The following is an 18496-nucleotide window of genomic DNA, read 5'->3' as shown; positions in this document are numbered from 1 at the left end:
TTGAATGGGAGTCTTTTTGCTGCATCAGTTTTGAGCTGGAGGAGAAGCTGCTGGGGTTAACCCCGAGGACTTTGGAAACCAGTCCGGCCCAGCAATTTCCAATGTGAGGCTGTGACGGGAGGTAGATTCTGGGGGGTGATTGAGTTGCTAAACGGACACTGTCCATTCAATTTAAGAGTATTGTTTTGGAAGCAAGTATTTCTATAGTGCCCTTTTATCAGAGATTTTTCTTAACTCCATTCTTGGTATTTGGTGTCACCAACAAGACCAGCAGATATTGTCAATCCCCAGTTGTCTGTTGATCAGGTGTTGGTGGGCCTTCTTCCTAAACCGCTGCAGTCACTGTGGTGAAGGTGCTCCCATAATGCTATATAAAAGCAAAATATGCGGATGCTGGAAGTCTTGAACACAAATAGAAAATGTTGGAAAAATGCAGGAGGTTTAGGAGCATCTGCGGAGAGAGAAAAACAGAGTTGATGTTTCAAGTCCATATGACTCTCCTTCAGAGCTCAAGAAAAGTGGAAATGTGATGAGATTTATACTGTTCAAGTGGAGGTGGAGGGTGGTGGGGCAGATGGAGCTGGATAGGAGGCCAGCGATAGGTGGGGACATATATCATCACTGACTGATGCTGATGATATTTGTCCAAATCAACAACAAGTTGCATTTATGTAGCAAGCAGAATATAATAAAATGTTCCAACAAATATTGGAATATTTAAAACTTAAGCACATGAGGAGATGTCATGGCAGATGATCAACAGCTTGGTCAAAGAGGTAGGTTTTAAGCAGAGTCTTAAAGGATGAGGGAGAGGCAGAGAGGCCTAAATAGGGAATTCCAGGGCGTATTGCCTGGGCAGCTGAAGACACTGTCACCAATGGTGAGTCAATTAAAATCAGGGATGCTCAATAGGCCAGAATTAGATAATCCCAGATATCTGGAACAGATGTAGGTTGGAGGAAGTTCTAGAGATCGTGAGGGAGCGAGGTCACTGAAGGATTTGAAAAAAAAGATGAGGACTTGAACATTGAGGTGTTGCTTCACCAGGAGCCCATGGAGCTCAGTGCTGGATGAAAGAGACTTACGGGGAGCAGAGTTTGAAATGACCCCATCTTTACGTGGCCAGCTAGGAATGGTCCAATTTAGCAGGAACAAAGGAATGGATGAGTTTCAGCAGCAGATGAGCTGAGGCAGGAGTGACTTTAGGCAAAGTTACTGAGGTGGAAATAGACGGTCTTAGTGATATGTAGTCATAAGCTCAGCTTGGGGTGAAATATGACACCAAGATTGTGAACAGTTTGGTTCAGACTCAGAGTTGTCAGAGATGGATGGCATTGATGGTCAGGGAGTGAAGACAATGGCTTCAATATTCTCAATATTCAAATGGAGGAGATTTCTGCTCATCCAGTACTGGATGTCAGGCAAGTCAGGACAGTATGTGACTTGATGGGGAAATTGGATTGTGTTCACATTCATCTGTTACCCTGGTCCTGCTAGGGGATGGAGGATGAGGTTTGGGAGATTTTGATAGAATTGCAGATGCATAAAATCTCTTTCCTTCACCCCCTGCCCCTCCCATCTTCCTCTCTATTTCTCCCAGTAGATGCAGGTGTTTTTTTATAGTCCCTGACCAGTTGTAATGCTCCTTTCCCTGAAAGACAGGAGTGAACCATTTGGGTTTACACAACAATCCACCAGCTTTCATGTCACTTTTTTCCTGGTACCAGCCCCACAAATTACCAAATTCATTCACCTCAATTTCACAACCTGTTTTTGTGTTATTGTGGGTTCTCTCTAATTCACTTACGTCTGTTTAAACTATTTCCGCAGAATTTTCAATCAGAAAATCCAATGTTTCATCAGAATCTGACAGTGTGGCACAATTTGTCATAAACTGAATTTCATTGGATTTTAAGCATGAAAGATAAAAGCACTTTTCACCATGGGGAGAAACCGTACACGTGTCCTGTATGTGGACGAGGTTGCAGCCAATCATCTGGCCTGTCAAAACACAAGCACAGTCACACTGGAGAGAAACGATGGAAATGTGGGGACTGTGGGAAAGGATTCAATTATTCATCCTAGCTGGAAACTCACCGGTGCACTCACACTGGGGAGAGGCCGTTCAAGCATTCTGTATGTGAGAAGGGATTTGTCGATTCATCCACCCTCCTGAGACACCAGCTCATTCACGCTGGGGAGAGGCCGTTCAGCTGCGCTGAGTGTGGGAAGGGATTCGTTTATTTATGTGATCTGTTGAGACACCAGCGAGGTCACACTGGGGAGAGACCGTTCACCTGCTCAGTGTGGGAAGGGATTCACTCAGTCATCCCATCTGCTGAGGACCAGCGAGTTCATGCTGGAGAGAGGCCGTTCATTTGCCCTGTATGTGGGAAGGGATTCACTGTGTCCTCTGACCTTGTGAAGCACCAGCGAATTCACACTGAGGAGAGGCCGTTCAGCTGCTCCATGTGTGGGAATGAATTCACCTGGTCATCCAACCTGATGAGACACCAGCGAGTTCACAAATAACAAACAGGATTTTGTTGTTAGTCACATTCAGGACTGAACCATGTTCATTGGGCTCTGTTTCTGCTAATGTTAATGCTGTTTGGCACACAAGTAATCCTGTGTTATAGCTTCACCAGGTTGGCACCTCATTTTTAGGTATGCCCGGTGCTACTCCTGGCATGTTCTCCTGCACTCTTCTTTGAACCAGCATTGATCCCCTGGCTTGATGGTAATGGTAGAGTGGGGGAATATGCTGAGCCATGAAGTGACAGGTTGTGTTCGATTACAATTCTGCTACTGATGGCCAACAGCGCCTCATGGATGCCCAGCCTTGAGTTGCTAGATCTTTTCGAAATCTATCCCATTTAGCACAGTGGTAGTGCCACACAACTCAATGGAGGGCATCCTCAATTTGAAGGTGGGACTTCGTCTCCACAATGGTGGTCATTTCTACTGATACTGACATGGGCAGATGTATGAGCACAGCAGGTCTGACAGCATCTGTGGAGCGGAAGACAGAGTTAACGTTTCAATTCCATATGACTCTTCTTCAGAACTAAAGAAAAATAGAAATAAGGTGAAATATAAGCTTTTTGAGGGGGGTAGGACAGGTGGAGCTGGTTAGAGGGCCAGTGATAGGCAGAGGAGCAGCGTGTCGGGAGATGGGGGCAGCGGCACACGTATACTATACACGTTGCTCAGCTTCATAATTCACAGCACTATTCCTGATGTTCAGAAGAACATCCTGGGCTAATTACAGCCTCTAAATTCCACATGGAATTTTGAAGGATGCTAATTCTCCTCTGGGTGGATGGTCTGGTTGATGAGAGAATTCTGAGACAGGCCACATGGAGAAAGAATATCATGTTGTTTTGACTCAGTATCCAATACTCCCCTGAGTTTGTTCATTGCTGCCCCAATGTTTTGGGACACATGTTACATGATGTATAGCAGGTACTGTAGATGCTGCTCATCTTCATAATCCACAACACTATTCCTGATGTTCATCAGCTGCCTCACTTTCTTTCCCATTAATTCCATTTGCTGATCTATCAGTAATGGACTTGCTGCCATCTTGAACAAAACTGTTTTCACCACTAAGGCTCCACTGGTATTTAATAGTCTTCATGACATCATCGCACTGGGACTGGATGACATCATAAGAGTCCATTGTTTCTTAATGATCCACATCAATAACTAGAGGAAATATTAATAAACCTGAGCACATTATCTAGGCTGACACTCCAGGGTGACATTGAGGGACTGCTGCACTGTCAGAGACAGCATCCTTCAGATGGAACTTATGGAGACTCTGGTCACAATCTTGCAATCCTCCATATACAGTAGTGGTGTCAAAGGACTGACAGATTGTAAATGTTACACCCCTGTTCAAAAACACAGCAATTCCAGGACAATCAGCTTCGCATCAGTGGTGGGGAAAGGTTGGAGCCAATAATCCAAGACGAAATCAATTAGCAGTTGGCAAGGTATCAGTTATTGTTTCCAGCATTTTCTGCTTTTAATACCGATACTTCCCTGGATCCCAAGATGAAAAGAGGCTCTCTGGGAGATATGGGGAGCTGGGACTTGTCCATGAGGGTAACCAGAGGTCTGAGAACTGAAAGAATCTAGAGTTGGAAGGAGAGAAGATGCAAAAATGGAGCAGTCAGTAACAGGACATCAATTAGTCTCCTCTTATCCTGGAGAAATCAAGGAGTCGACATTCTGAGAGTTTGAAACAAAGCTGGTTTATTTAACAAATATCAAGATATTAAACTCCAGCCCAGTTACAGAGATTATCACCAGTTGAAATAAACCCCAACTGTCAGAATGAACATGGTTCAGTTCTGGATGTGATTAACAGTGACAGTTACAGCAGAATCGAGAATATTAGGGGGAACAGAGGGTAAATAGAAATTATTTCCGCTGGTCAGACAGTCTAGGAATAGGTGGTATAGTCTAAAAGTTAGGACCAGACCCTTCAGGAGTGTCATTACATCTGATACATGACACAGAAAGAAGCCATTCAGCCCAGCCAGTCCATGCTGATGTTTAAACTCCACCAGAGCCTCCTCCCATCATTCCTCATCTAAAACTATCATCGTAACCATTTATTCCCCTCTCCTCTTGTGCTTGTCTAGCTACGCCTTAAATAATATTAGATGTGATTCCACGATTAGACATACATACTAAACAATCCTGACTGTGCTAAGAATTATACAAACAACCAATTTAAGATTATCAGTTGGTCTCACTGTGTGCCTCACTTACACTTGCTAGAAGCTACATATATTCACACACAGGGCCCTGTCCTTTGCACAACTAAATGAACACATCCACGTATTGCACCCTTTTCAACTAAACAAAAGCTATACGATTCACTTTAACCACTCCCAGTGGTAGCAAGTTCCACTTTCTCACCACTCTTTGAGTGAAGAAGTTTCTTCTGAATTCTGAATTGGATTTTTTGGTGACTATCCAAGATTTATGGTCTCTAGTTATGCTCTTCCCCACAAGAGGAAACATTCTCTCTCTATCGCTCGATCAAAACCTCTCAGACACTGAATTGGAGAGTTCGTACCAAAGATCCATTTGGGATTGAAGTAAAAGTTCAGAATCTTGTTGTTGCCTAATTTCTGATGAGAGTTCCTGAATTATGGGGAAGATCAGAGACAGCGGTTCTTAAAGAGACACTACAGCCCCGAGAACACAATCAGCTATAGATCAGGATATTAAACTCTGGCCCAGTTACATGGATTGTTAACATCAGCAGAAACAAACCCCAACTGTCAGAATGAACATGGTTCAGCCCTGGATGTGATTAACAGCAGAATCCAACCCCTGAGGTCACTTGTGAATTCGCTGATGTCTGAGCAGGTGGGATGACTGAGTGAATCCTTTCCCATGCTCCGAGCAGGTGAACGGCCTCTCTCCAGTATGAATTCGCTGGTGTTCACTGAGGTGGATTGAAGACCTGAATCTCTTTCCACAGGAAGTACAGTAGAACGGTCTCTCTCTCCAGTGTGAACTCGCTGGTGTGTCAGTCGGTTGGATGACTGAATTAATTTCTTCCCACACTCGAACAGGTGAAGGGCCTCTCCCCAGTGTGAACTTGCTGGTGTTTCAGCAGGGTGGATAACCAATTAAATCCCTTCCCACACTCGGAGCAGGTGAATGGTCTCTCTTCAGTGTGTATCTGTTGGTGTGTCCGCAGGTTGGATAACTGAGTGAATCCCTTCCCACACTCAGAGCAGGTGAACGGCCTTTCCCCAGTGGGACTGCATCGATGGGTTTCCAGTCGGGATGGACGATTGAATCCTTTCCCACAGTCCCCACATTTCCATGGTTTCTCCATGGTGCATGTGTCCCTCTGTCTCTCCAGATTTGATGGTCAGTTGGAGCCTCGTCCACACACACATGTACAGTTTCTCTCTGCTGTAAATGGTGTGATTTTTTTCAGGCTGCATAACTGTTTAAAGCTCTCTCCACAGTCAGTTCACTGGAACACTCTGACTTGGGGTGTGTGTGTCTCGGTGCTTTCCAGTCACACTGATGTTTGAAATCTTCTCCCACAAACAGAACCGACAAACATTTCTCCTTCCACATTCAATGATCGACTGTACTCAGGTCCTGATGAATCGAGTGACTCTGTCAGATCTTGATGTGATGTTTGGCTTGAGTTTCCTGTCTGTAAATCATCTCCCCTGTAAAAGAGTTCACAAAAACCATCACTGTAAGTACAGGATAGAAATTCAAAACAGACATTTCGAGTTATTTGGTACATGTTTTCCTCAAAAACGTGGTCCAATCAAACTGAAAGAAATTCAAATCAGCAACAATGTACCAATAAAAGCAAAGGGAACCTTCCTATCTAAACCAGAATGTTGTTTCCAGTGTCTATGAGACACTCTGTACCTATGAGCTGCCCACCGGTTGTGTGAGATATCAAGCATACCGGTGGACACCGCATGTTCCCTCTCCAGGGCCACCCGGGCATGGACAAGACTACGATGAGAGGTTGGCAGCCAGTGTGACCACCCCCATGTGTGTCACCCATCCTGGATCGACAAATTCCTGTTTTTACCAGGCCCATGAACAGTTACACTCCCCCTTCATACTGGTCAGACAAAGATTAGGAGCGTGGGGCTGAAGTGTCACCAAAAATTGAGGATGAGCCCCTTCAGGTAACTATACAGGGGCTGCAACCTCTCACCCTGAACATATACAAGGCCCATGGACTCCTCTCGGCTGCAAACACCCTGCAGCCTGGGACTGGGTGAAGCTGCTCCAAACCTGGTGCCCAGTATTGATTGTCCCGGCACTAGGACCAGCTGGGAACCGAGACACTGAAGCCACGACCACTCATTGTTACATCAACAAGGTGGCCGTGCATGTGCCCTACTCCCTGCTGAAACAAAATGGCGGCCATTAACCTGGGCCTGGTTTCATTTGAATTTATTTTATTTTGTTCCTGGGATGTGGGCGTCACTGGCCAGGCCAGAATTTATTACCCATCCCTCGCTGCTGCGGAGAATGCTGGGTAAAGATACTGCCATTGAATGTCCAATCAGAAATGGTGATTTTTTTGTTATGATGCAGAGTTTGGGGCAGTGGGCTATTCAATAAAATTAGCAATTAATTTATAAAAAATCTCAATGTATAGAGCATCTATCATCCACCCAGAACAATGGGAGTGGGAATTGTCCATCTAAGTAAAGTCAATAGATACGTAATGAGGGGGTCATCATTCTCTGTATCTTTACCGAACATCGACATGCTAAGGGGGAAATGAATGACCTTTAAACACCACGTCTACATCGCACTGAACTGTCTGAAACTCATAATAGAAGCCACATGAAATAAAATATTGAGAAATATTAAACCATTTATAAAATGTTTTTAAAATATATTTGTGGGAGACGGTGGCATCATGGAAATGTCAATAAACCAGTAATCCAGAAGATCAGCCTGTGGACTTGGGTTCAAATCCTACCGTGATAGCTGGTGGAATTTAAATTCAGTTAGTAAACCTGGAATTGAAAGCTAGCCTCAGTTCACAAAAATTCCTTTACAGAAGGAAATCTGCCATCCTTACCTGGTGTGGCCACATGTAACTCCAAATCCACCGAAATGTGGTTGACTGTGAATGGCCCTCTGAAATGGTGTGGCAAGCCACTTGCTTCAAGGGCAGTTGGGGATGGGCAACAAATGCTGGCCTTGCCCACATTCCATGAAAGAAAATGTTTAACACCCTCCGCCACTGAATGGCTACAATTTCAGAATGAATTGAAGTCAGAGGACCCAGAAAAGATGCAAGAGAGCAGTTCCCCTTCCAAGGAAAACAAACCAACTTCACCTCACCTAACTGAAGTTCCTCATTTCTTGTGAATCTTTTCTGCACATTCTCTAATGTCTCACATTCTTCCTGAAGTGAGGTGCTCAGAATTGGACACAATACTGCAGTTGGGGGAAAGCCAGTGTTTTATTCAGGTTTATCCTAACTTGGTTGCTTTTGTACTTTATTCCCCTGTTCATAAAGCCCAGGATTCCACATGCTTTATTCACTGCTTCTCAGCCTGTCCTGCCATCTTCAATGATTTGTGTACATAAAGCCCCAGATTCCACTGCTCCTGCACCTTTTTACAATTGTACCCTTTATTTTATTTTGTCTCTCCTCATTCTTCCTACCAAAATGAATCACTTCACACCTCTCTGAATTAAATTTTATCTGCCACCTGTCTGCACATTCCACCATCTTCTCTATGTCCTCTTGAAGTTTTTCAACATTCTCCTCACTGTAAATACAACTTGAAAATTTAGTTTTGTTCGCAAATTTTGAAATGTTGCCCTGCACATATAAGTCTAGGTCATTAATATATATCAAGAAATCAGTGGTCTGACCATCGACCTCTTGTGATCCCACTGTATACTTTTCCTCAATCTGAAAAAAACAACCGTTCACCATGTGTGTTGTTTCCTGTCACACAGCCAATGCTGCCTCTGCCCCGTGGATTTTAAATTTGCGAACAAGCCTATTACTTTGCGCTGTATCAAATGCCTTTCAGAATTTCATGTGCACATCAACCATGTTACCCTCATCAACTTTCTCTGTTCCCGTACCAAAAAACTCAAGCAATTAGTTCAACGTGATTTGTCCTGAACAAATCCGTGCTGGCTTTAATTAATGCACAATTGTACAAGTGACTTAATTTTGACCAGAATTGCCGCTTCCAAATGCTTTCCCACACAGAGGCTAAACTGACTGATCTGTCGATGCTGGGCTGATCCGTCCATTTAAGATTACTAAGGATTTAATATTAGTGCCAGGAAGTGTGAGGAAAACGAGGGAAGTGGTGAAATTGTAATTACATTTAAAGACACTGATAACTGACAAACAGCTCAATAGTTAATCAGATTTCAAGACATTAAGTACAGATAACAAATTAATTTATGAATAAATGAATTGAATTATTAATAACATCAGACAGAGGGCTTGGAATGGAGAAACGAACAAAACTGCGATGCTTAAAATATGAAATGAAAACAGTAAGAACTGGAAACACTCAGCAGATCTAGAAGAATCTGTGGAGAGAGAAACAGAATTGACGTTTCAGGTCTGTGAGCCAGTGAAAGGGGGGAGGTGGAAGAGGAACAGAAGGAAAGGTCTATGAAAGACTGCAGGGCGGGAGAGATTAATTGACAAAAGGTTTTATGATGCAAGGTCAAAGGGAGTGATAATGGGACTATTAAAAACACAAAAGCTGTTTCTAGATTAGGTGTGAATGGCACGATAACAACAGTCGGAATGCGATGTGAAGAAAATGAGAGAAATAAGAAAGGAAAATAAGGACTCAAAGAAACAAGAAACAAATGAGGGTAGAGATTATCATAGAAAATTGTTGAACTCAAATTTTGATTCCCAAAGCCTGTAAAGTGTCTCCCTTTGACCTGCTAATAAACTGTTACCTTTTTATTTATTCTCAGGTTAGATGAAAGGTCACAGAGCTGTCACATTAGCTCTGTTTCTATCTCCATAGATGAAGGCCTGACCCGCTGAGGATTTCCAACATTTTAAGATTCATGTCAGGATTGTAGACTGTGAGAGTTTGTGAAGAAAGAGATTGTATCAAATTTATTTGCCACATCGATAACAAAAGTCTCGGCCTCATGACATTCCAGCCAACTGTTTATATTCGTGTCTGAGGAATAATGTTCACTGTTTTATATTCGGGTCTGGGGGATAATGTTCACTGTTTTATATTCGGGGCTGGGGGATGATGTTCACTGTTTTATATTCGGGTCTGGGAGATAATGTTCACTGTTTTATATTCGGGTCTGGGGGATAATGTTCACTGTTTTATCTTCGGGTCTGGGGGATAATGTTCACTGATTTATATTCAGGTCTGGGGGATAATGTTCACTGTTTTATATTCGGGTCTGGGGGATAATGTTCACTGTTTTATATTCGGGTCTGGGGGATAATGTTCACTGTTTAATATTCGGGTCTGGGGGATAATGTTCAGTTTTATATTCGGGTCTGGGGGATAATGTTCAGTTTTATATTCGGGTCTGGGGGATAATGTTCAGTTTTATATTCGGGTCTGGGGGATAATGTTCAGTTTTATATTCGGGTCTGGGGGATAATGTTCACTGTTTTATATTCGGGTCTGGGAGATAATGTTCACTGTTTTATATTCGGGTCTGGGGGATAATGTTCACTGTTTTATATTCGGGGCTGGGGGATAATGTTCACTGTTTTATATTCGGGTCTGGGAGATAATGTTCACTGTTTTATATTCGGGTCTGGGGGATAATGTTCACTGTTTTATCTTCGGGTCTGGGGGATAATGTTCACTGATTTATATTCAGGTCTGGGGGATAATGTTCACTGTTTTATATTCGGGTCTGGGGGATAATGTTCACTGTTTTATATTCGGGTCTGGGGGATAATGTTCACTGTTTAATATTCGGGTCTGGGGGATAATGTTCAGTTTTATATTCGGGTCTGGGGGATAATGTTCAGTTTTATATTCGGGTCTGGGGGATAATGTTCAGTTTTATATTCGGGTCTGGGGGATAATGTTCAGTTTTATATTCGGGTCTGGGGGATAATGTTCAGTTTTATATTCGGGTCTGGGGGATAATGTTCACTGTTTTATATTCAGGTCTGGGGGAATAATGTTCACTATTTTATATTCGTATCTGGAGATAATGTTCACTATTTTATATTAGGGTCTGGGGGATAATGTTCACTGTTTTATATTCAGGTCTGGGGGATAATGTTCACTGTTTTATATTCAGGTCTGGGGGATAATGTTCACTGTTTTATATTCGGGTCTGGGGGCTAATGTTCACTGTTTAATATTCGGGTCTGGGGGATAATGTTCAGTTTTATATTCGTGTCTGGGGGATAATGTTCACTGTTTTATATTCGTGTCTGGTGGATAATGTTCACTGTTTTATATTCGGGTCTGGGGGATAATGTTCACTGTTTTATATTCGTGTCTGGAGATAATGTTCACTGTTTTATATTCGGGTCTGGGGGATAATGTTCACTGTTTTATATTTGGGTCTGGGGGATAATGTTCACTCTTTTATATTCAGGACTGGGGGATAATGTTCACTGTTTTATATTCAGGTCTGGGGGATAATGTTCACTGTTTTATATTCGGGTCTGGAGATAATGTTCACTGTTTTATATTCAGGTCTGGGGGATAATGTTCACTGTTTTATATTCAGATCTGGGGGATAATGTTCACTCTTTTATATTCAGGACTGGGGGATAATGTTCACTGTTTTATATTCAGGTCTGGGGGATAATGTTCACTGTTTTATATTCGGGTCTGGGGGATAATGTTCACTGTTTTATATTAGGCTCTGGGGGATAATGTTCACTGTTTTATATTCAGATCTGGGGGATAATGTTCACTGTTTTATATTCAGGACTGGGGGATAATGTTTACTGTTTTATATTCAGGTCTGGGGGATAATGTTCACTGTTTTATATTCGGGTCTGGAGATAATGCTCACTGTTTTATATTCGGGTCTGGGGATAATGTTCGCTGTTTTATATTAGGCTCTGGGGGATAATGTTCACTGTTTTATATTCGGGTCTGGGGGATAATGTTCACTGTTTTATATTCGGGTCTGGGGGATAATGTTCACTGTTTTATATTCGGGTCTGGGGGATAATGTTCACTGTTTTATATTAGGCTCTGGGGGATAATGTTTGCTGTTTTATATTAGGCTCTGGCGGATAATGTTCACTGTTTTATATTAGGCTCTGGGGGATAATGTTCACTGTTTTATATTCGGGTCTGGGGGATAATGTTTGCTGTTTTATATTAGGCTCTGGGGGATAATGTTCACTGTTTTATATTCGTGTCTGGAAATAATGTTCACTGTTTTATCTTCTGGTCTGGGGGATAATGTTCACTGTTTTATCTTCGGGTCTGGGGGATAATGTTCATTGTTTTATCTTCGGGTCTGGGGGATAATGTTCACTGTTTTATCTTCGGGTCTGGGGGATAATGTTCACTGTTTTATATTAGGCTCTGGGGGATAATGTTCACTGTTTTATATTAGGCTCTGGGGGATAATGTTCATTGTTTTATATTAGGCTCTGGGGGATAATGTTCGCTGTTTTATATTAGGCTCTGGGGGATAATGTTCACTGTTTTATATTAGGCTCTGGGGGATAATGTTCAGTGTTTTATATTAGGCTCTGGGGGATAATGTTCACTGTTTTATATTTGGGTCAAGTGCGGATTTAAACGAGGAGCCTCTTCAATTCGGGACAGCAACTGCATTTTTGGTATGACTTTAAACAAAATAATCTATCCTGGTGTGAGGGACAAACATTTTCTGATTTAGAGCAGTTGGCTAAAGCGAGTTTGAAGCTCAATCCTTCAATTCTGTAAATTTAAACTAAAGCCAGACAAGCAGAAAGCTGCTGATGTTTAAAAGGGCCGGGGCGGTGATGGGGTGAGGTGTCCGGAGGAAGCCTGATACACACACTGCGCAGGGTGAGCTGGGGAAAGAGGAGTAATTACTTGGTTAAACAGGGAGCCATGAGCCAGGGCAGAAGCTGGGAATCACTGGAAATGGAGCTGCAGGATAAATACACATTAGAGAATCATAGAATGGTTACAGCTCAGAAGGAGATCGTTCGGGCCATCGTGTCTGTGTTGGCCCCCTGAAGGACCAATTTTCCTCCTGCCACTACAGGGCAATGGGCCAAGTACTGGAAAATGGGATTAGAACAGATACATGCTGATGGCTGGCACAGACACGATGGGATGAAGGGCCTGTTTCTGTGCTGTATAACTCTATGAATCTATGACCTCCCTGCCTTTGCCCTACCGTAGCCCTGTGATTAAACAAGTCTTAAACAAGACTTGTATGAAAGAAAAACAGAAATAGCTCGAAAAACTCAGCAGGTCTGACAGCATCTGCGGAGAGGAATACAGTAAACTTTTCGAGTCCGTATGACTCTTCATCAGAACTAAGGAAAAATAGAAATGAGATTAAAATATAAACTGGTTGAGGGGGGTGGGACAGGTAGAGCTGGTTAGATGGCCAGTGATAGGTGGAGGCAAAGGAGAGATTGCCAAAGATGTCATAGACAAAAGGACAAAGAGGTGTTGATGGTGGTGATATTAGCTATGGAATGTGCTAATGGTGACATTAAGCATAGAAAGCAGGACGAGTAAGTAGCAGGTAGCCCTAGTCGGGGTAGGGTAGGGGGAAGGGATCAAAATGGGCTAGAAGGTGGAGATAAAACATTGAATGGAAATACATTTAAAAATAATAGAAATGGGTGGGGGGGAGTGAGGTGCAAGATAATGTACCTGTTCAGGTCAGTGAGGATCCCCAAGGTCCATCAGCCGTCTCCATGCAGTGTTCAGAAGACCCTCGGGGAGGGAAGGAAGAATTTTTAAAAATTCATTCTCGGGATGTTGGCTTCGCTGGCTGGGCCAGAATTTATTGCCCAACCCTAGTTGCCCTTGAGAAGGTGGTGGTGAGCTGCCTTCCTGAACTGCTGCAGTCCATTTGGTGTAGGTACACCCACAGTGCTGTTAGGAAGGGATTTCCAGGATTTTGACCCAGCAACAGTGAAGGAACGGCGATGTATTTCCAAGTCGGGTGAGTGACTTGGAGAGGAACTTCCAGGTGGTGGTGTTCCCATCTATCAGCTGCCCTTGTCCTTCCGAATGGTAGTGGTCATGCGTTTGGAAGGTGCTGTCGAAGGAGCCTTGGTGAATTCCTGCAGTGCATCATGCAGATGGTACACGCTGCTGCTACTGTGTCTCTATGGTGGAGGGAATGAATGTTTGTGGATGTGGTGCTAATCAAGCAGACTGCTTTGTCCTGGACAGTGTCCAACTTCAGTGTTTTAGGAGCTGCACGCACCTAGGCAAACTACACACGTCCATTTGGGACACAGCACAGGGCGGAAGATCACGCCTCCTCCATTCTCCTGATTATACAAAGGGACTCACCTTGGACTGTCCCACACATGGGCAGGGCGGGGTCAAGATGCAGGAAGCTGCAAGCTGGTAGGTTGAGCTGCGAAATGGGCGGAGTTAGCACGGTTTGAGTGACAAGTCTGGGGCTATATCAGAGCAGGCACAGTCACGGATTCTCCCTTTTCCTCGTGGATGTTTCACTGGAGTCGTGTTGGTGAGTATTTCTAAACTCTGTCTCACTATCCGGGAATGGAGGAAGATTGGAGGACACTGAATTTTACATCATATTGTTTCTCCTTGCATCGTTTCTCTTTGCGGTGATTCTGGATGCGGGACGGTTGTTTGTCCCGGTCCTGGTATGGGTGCGCAAGCGCAGCTTATTGTGCTGTAATAATGGCGGGTAATACCCAGAATGCTCCGCCTGGTAGAATACGGTCTATCTCCATCAGCAGGGAACCAACCCGCCCTCATTCCACCATTATGAATTTAATTTTCCATTTATCTGTTTAGTTGGCAAGTCTGTTTATGTCTTGCTGTAATTTGCTGCAGGTCTTCACCTCATTAGCTCTCACTGCAGACTGCAATGACCGCCCATCGACCAGGAAATAAACAACTTTTAGATAGAGCGATTTCTGGGCCGAATAGCATTATGGGAATGTTGGCCGCCATTATTCAGCGGCTATCGCTGAGCGTTTTCGTGCAGAATGGAGGCAGATCAGCGACCTGAGCCCCTACCACTGTTTCTTAATCGGTTTATGCTGCTTGACCTGCTGGATATTTAAAGAATTTTACATTTTAATTTCAGCTCCAACCTTGCAGAGTTTTGCTTTCGTTTTATTGTTTTATAGAACCATGTCTCGAAACACAGACAGACCAATCAGGATAAAAGCAAATTATGCAGATGCTGGAAATCTGAAATCAAAACTGAAAACGCTGGAAAAACTCAACAGACCTGACAGGATCTGTGGAGAGAGAAACAGAGTTAACGCTTCAAGTTTGTATGACCCTTCTTCAGAGCTGTGTTTTCTTCAGCGCTCTGAAGAAGACTCAAAATGTTAATTCTGCTTCCACAGATGCTGTCAGTCCTGCTGAGTTTTTCCAGCATTTTCTGATTTTATTTCAGACCAACTGGGAGCCGGTTTGAATTAGGGTGGGTGTTGGATGGGGGTCTATTTTTATTGCATCATTTTGAGCTAGGGTGGAGTTGGAGGCGAAGCTGCTGGGTTGAACTCTTGTCAGGCCCAAAACTTTCAAATGTGCGACAGCCAAGGGAGATAGATTCTGGGGGAGATCAGGTTGCTAAAGGGATACTACCCATTCAATTTCAGAGTACTATTTTCGTATCAAATATATTAATAGTTCCTTTGTATCCGAGATTTTTTGTTAACTCCATTCTTGGTATTTGGGTGTCATTAACAAGACCAGCAGATATTGTAAATCCCCAGTTGTCTGTTCGTCAGGTGTTGGGCCCTCTTCCTGAACCACTGCAGTCACTGTGGTGAAGCTGCTCCCACGATGCTGTTTGGTAAGGAGTTGCAAGATTTTCGCTTAGTGATGATTTATGTCCAAATCAACAACAACACCTTGTATTTATATAGCACCCTGGATAGAATAAAATCTTCCAAAGTATTTCACAGGAATATTATACTGGAATATTTAACACTGAGGCACACAAGCAGACATCAGGGCAGATGATCAACAGTATGGTCAAAGAGGTAGGTTTCAAGGGGAGTCGTAAAGGGTGAGAGGGAAGCAGAGAGGTCTAAGGAGGGAATTCCAGAGCTTATGGCCTGGGCAGCGGAAGGCACGGTCACAAATGGTGGGTCAAATAAAATCAGGGATGCTCAAAAGGCCATAACGAGATGAGCCCTGATATCTGGGAAGGATGTAGTCTGGTGGATATTATAGAGATAGTTGAGGGCGAGGTCACTGAAGGATTTGAAATTGAGGATGAGGGTTGAACATTCAAATGCTGTTTAACCAGGAATAAATGTTGCTCAGTGAGCACAGGAGTGTTGAATGAGCGACATTTAATGTGAGTAAAGATGCAGGAAGCAGAGTTTTAAATGACCCCATCTTTATGTGGGCGGCAAGGAATAGTCCAGTTTAACGGGAACAAGGGAATATATGACTTTCAGCAGATGAGCTGAGGCAGGAGTGAAGTTAGACAAAGTTACTGAGATGTAAATAGGCCATCTTAGTGATATGTCATCAGAAGGTTAGCTTGAGGTGAAATATGTAGGATCGAAATTCCTTCCAGCTGGAAAATTTAAGGACCATAATTTCAAACCCACGGACATGTTTTGGCCTCTTTATTTAAACTATAAATTTCAAAAAGGTAAGCTGCAGTCAGCAGTACAGGGCTGGGCAGCAAGGGGTTAATTTGGACATTTAATGAAAACACAGTGACTCAAAAAAAGGGTTCGGACTTTGACTAACACCATCAAGAAACCTGATTACCCAATACAATGGAATAAAGGATATATCCTCAATACAATACACATAAGGAATTATTCAGCTACCACAGAAAATAGCATTGTAATAGGGTCAATCAATCCCTAATTCACTTTGGAGCCAGTTGTTGTTACTGTGCCACCTCAAAGAGCAGGAGAATTGCTCATACAACGAAAACTGATAATATTCGTCTATATTCATCGTCCATGGAAAACCCTGTATTGTTTCAACCAGCAGGAGCTGATGACATTTGTCTGGATTTTGCATAGAATCAACTAAATGGACATTGGAATAACAGTAAATATGTTTTGACATTTGAGTGAAGTTATTATAAAAGCAGAGCAGATTTGAGTACCTAGGCTGCAGCTGCAAAAAGGGTCGAGTTTGGTCACCTCGACTCAGGCCTACAGTCAACATCAGACAGACCAGTTGTGTTGGGGATTGTAATTTACAGACAAATGGTAGTGATATTGGTCTGAGGGTTTTGTGAAGGCTTGGGGCAAAAACGTGGTGTCTTTTGCCGGTATCTTGTAACTTGTTTCAGCCCTATCTTGGTGATATTGGTTTGAGGTTTTTTTTTTAAGGTTTCAGGATAGGACATAGTGTTTTGACAAGGTGCTTTGTAAATTTTAACTGAGTCGGGGTGACTTTGTGTCGGGTACTGGGAATAGGTTGTTTTAAATTTTGGGTTTGTACTGCAGGGTTGTGGGCGATTAAATAAAGCAATTGTGAATTATCAGAAGAAACCTGTCTGGCTGGTCACCCTTTTCAACCCATACACTTGTGAATCTGGTGTCCCGAGCTTTAGCATGGGGAGGGTCTCTGAGGGAAAAGGGAAGCCCCTACAAATATGGCACCAAGATTGTGAACAGCCTGGTTCAGACTCTAAGTTGCAAGGGAGATGGATGACATTGATATTTAGGGAGTGAAGATTGTAGCGGGGACTGAAAACAATGACTTTAATCTTCCCAATGTTTAAATGGAGGAATTTTCTGCTCATCCAGTACTGTATGTCAGACAAGTCAGGACAGTGTGTGACTTGGAGGGGAACTTGGAGGTGATGGTGTTCACAAACACTTTCTACCCTGGTCCTTCTATGTGGTGGAGGATGAGGGTTGTGGAGATTCTGTCAACGTGCGGGTAAAGTTTTAGATACATAAAATCCATCTCCTTCACCCCCTGGCTCTCCCATCTCTCTATATCTTTCCTCCCATAAATGCTGGAGTTTTCTGTAGGCCCTGGCCACTTGGCAAGTTCCCTTCCCTGAAGGTCATGAGTGAACCTGTTGGGTTTTTATAATAATCCAGCAGTTTTCATGGTCATTTTTTCCTAGTGCCGGCCCCACAAATTCCCAGATTAATTCAGCTCAATTTCACAACTTGCCTTTGTGTTTTTGTAGGTTTACTCTCACTCCCATTTTTTCTGTTTTGAACTATTTTCACAGGATTTGAAGTCCCGAATCTCAAACCCAACATTATATCAGGGTCTGACGGTGTTGCCCAATTTATTGTAACTAAAATATCATCGGATTTTGAATATGGAAGTTGACATTGTGGAGAAACCGTACACATGCTCCGTGTGTGGACGAGGCTTCAGCCGAACAACTGACCTGTCAGAACACAAGTACAGTCACACTGGAGAGAATCCATGGAAATGTGGGGACTGTGGGAAGGGTTTCAATTATCCATCCCAGCTGGAAACTCACCAGCGCACTCACACTGGTGAGAGACCATTTACATGTTCAATGTGTGGGAAGGGATTCACTCAGTTGTCCAGCCTGCGGACATACGAGCAAGTTCACGCTCAGGAGAGACCATTTACCTGCTCTCTGTGTAAAATGGGATTGGCTGATTCACCCACCCGACTGAAACATAAGCGAGTTCACACAGCGGAGAGTCACTTCACCTGCTCCGAGTGTGGGAAGAGATTCACTCGTCAATTCAATCTACTGAGACACCAGAGAGTTCACACTGGGGAGAGGCCGTTTACCTGCTTCATGTGTGGGAAGGGATTCACTCGTCAATTCCATCTACTGAGACACCAGAGAGTTCACACTGGAGAGA

General features: G+C 43.3%; 1 protein-coding gene across 1 annotated transcript in view; it reads right to left on the bottom strand.

Annotated features, from left to right (window-relative positions):
• The window catches only part of LOC144697983 (uncharacterized), a gene marked incomplete at its 5' end in the record, with an annotated part of 268587 nt that overhangs the window by 35135 nt on the left and 214956 nt on the right, over positions 1 to 18496 (bottom strand). Inside the window, 1 exon segment of the mRNA XM_078569934.1 lies at positions 5607 to 5707. Coding sequence (XP_078426060.1) covers positions 5607 to 5707 — 101 coding nt within the window.

This window comes from Cetorhinus maximus, chromosome 23, assembly GCF_964194155.1.
Source record: "Cetorhinus maximus chromosome 23, sCetMax3.hap1.1, whole genome shotgun sequence".
Taxonomy (NCBI): domain Eukaryota; kingdom Metazoa; phylum Chordata; class Chondrichthyes; order Lamniformes; family Cetorhinidae; genus Cetorhinus; species Cetorhinus maximus.
This window is presented reverse-complemented; position numbering and strand designations above follow the sequence as displayed.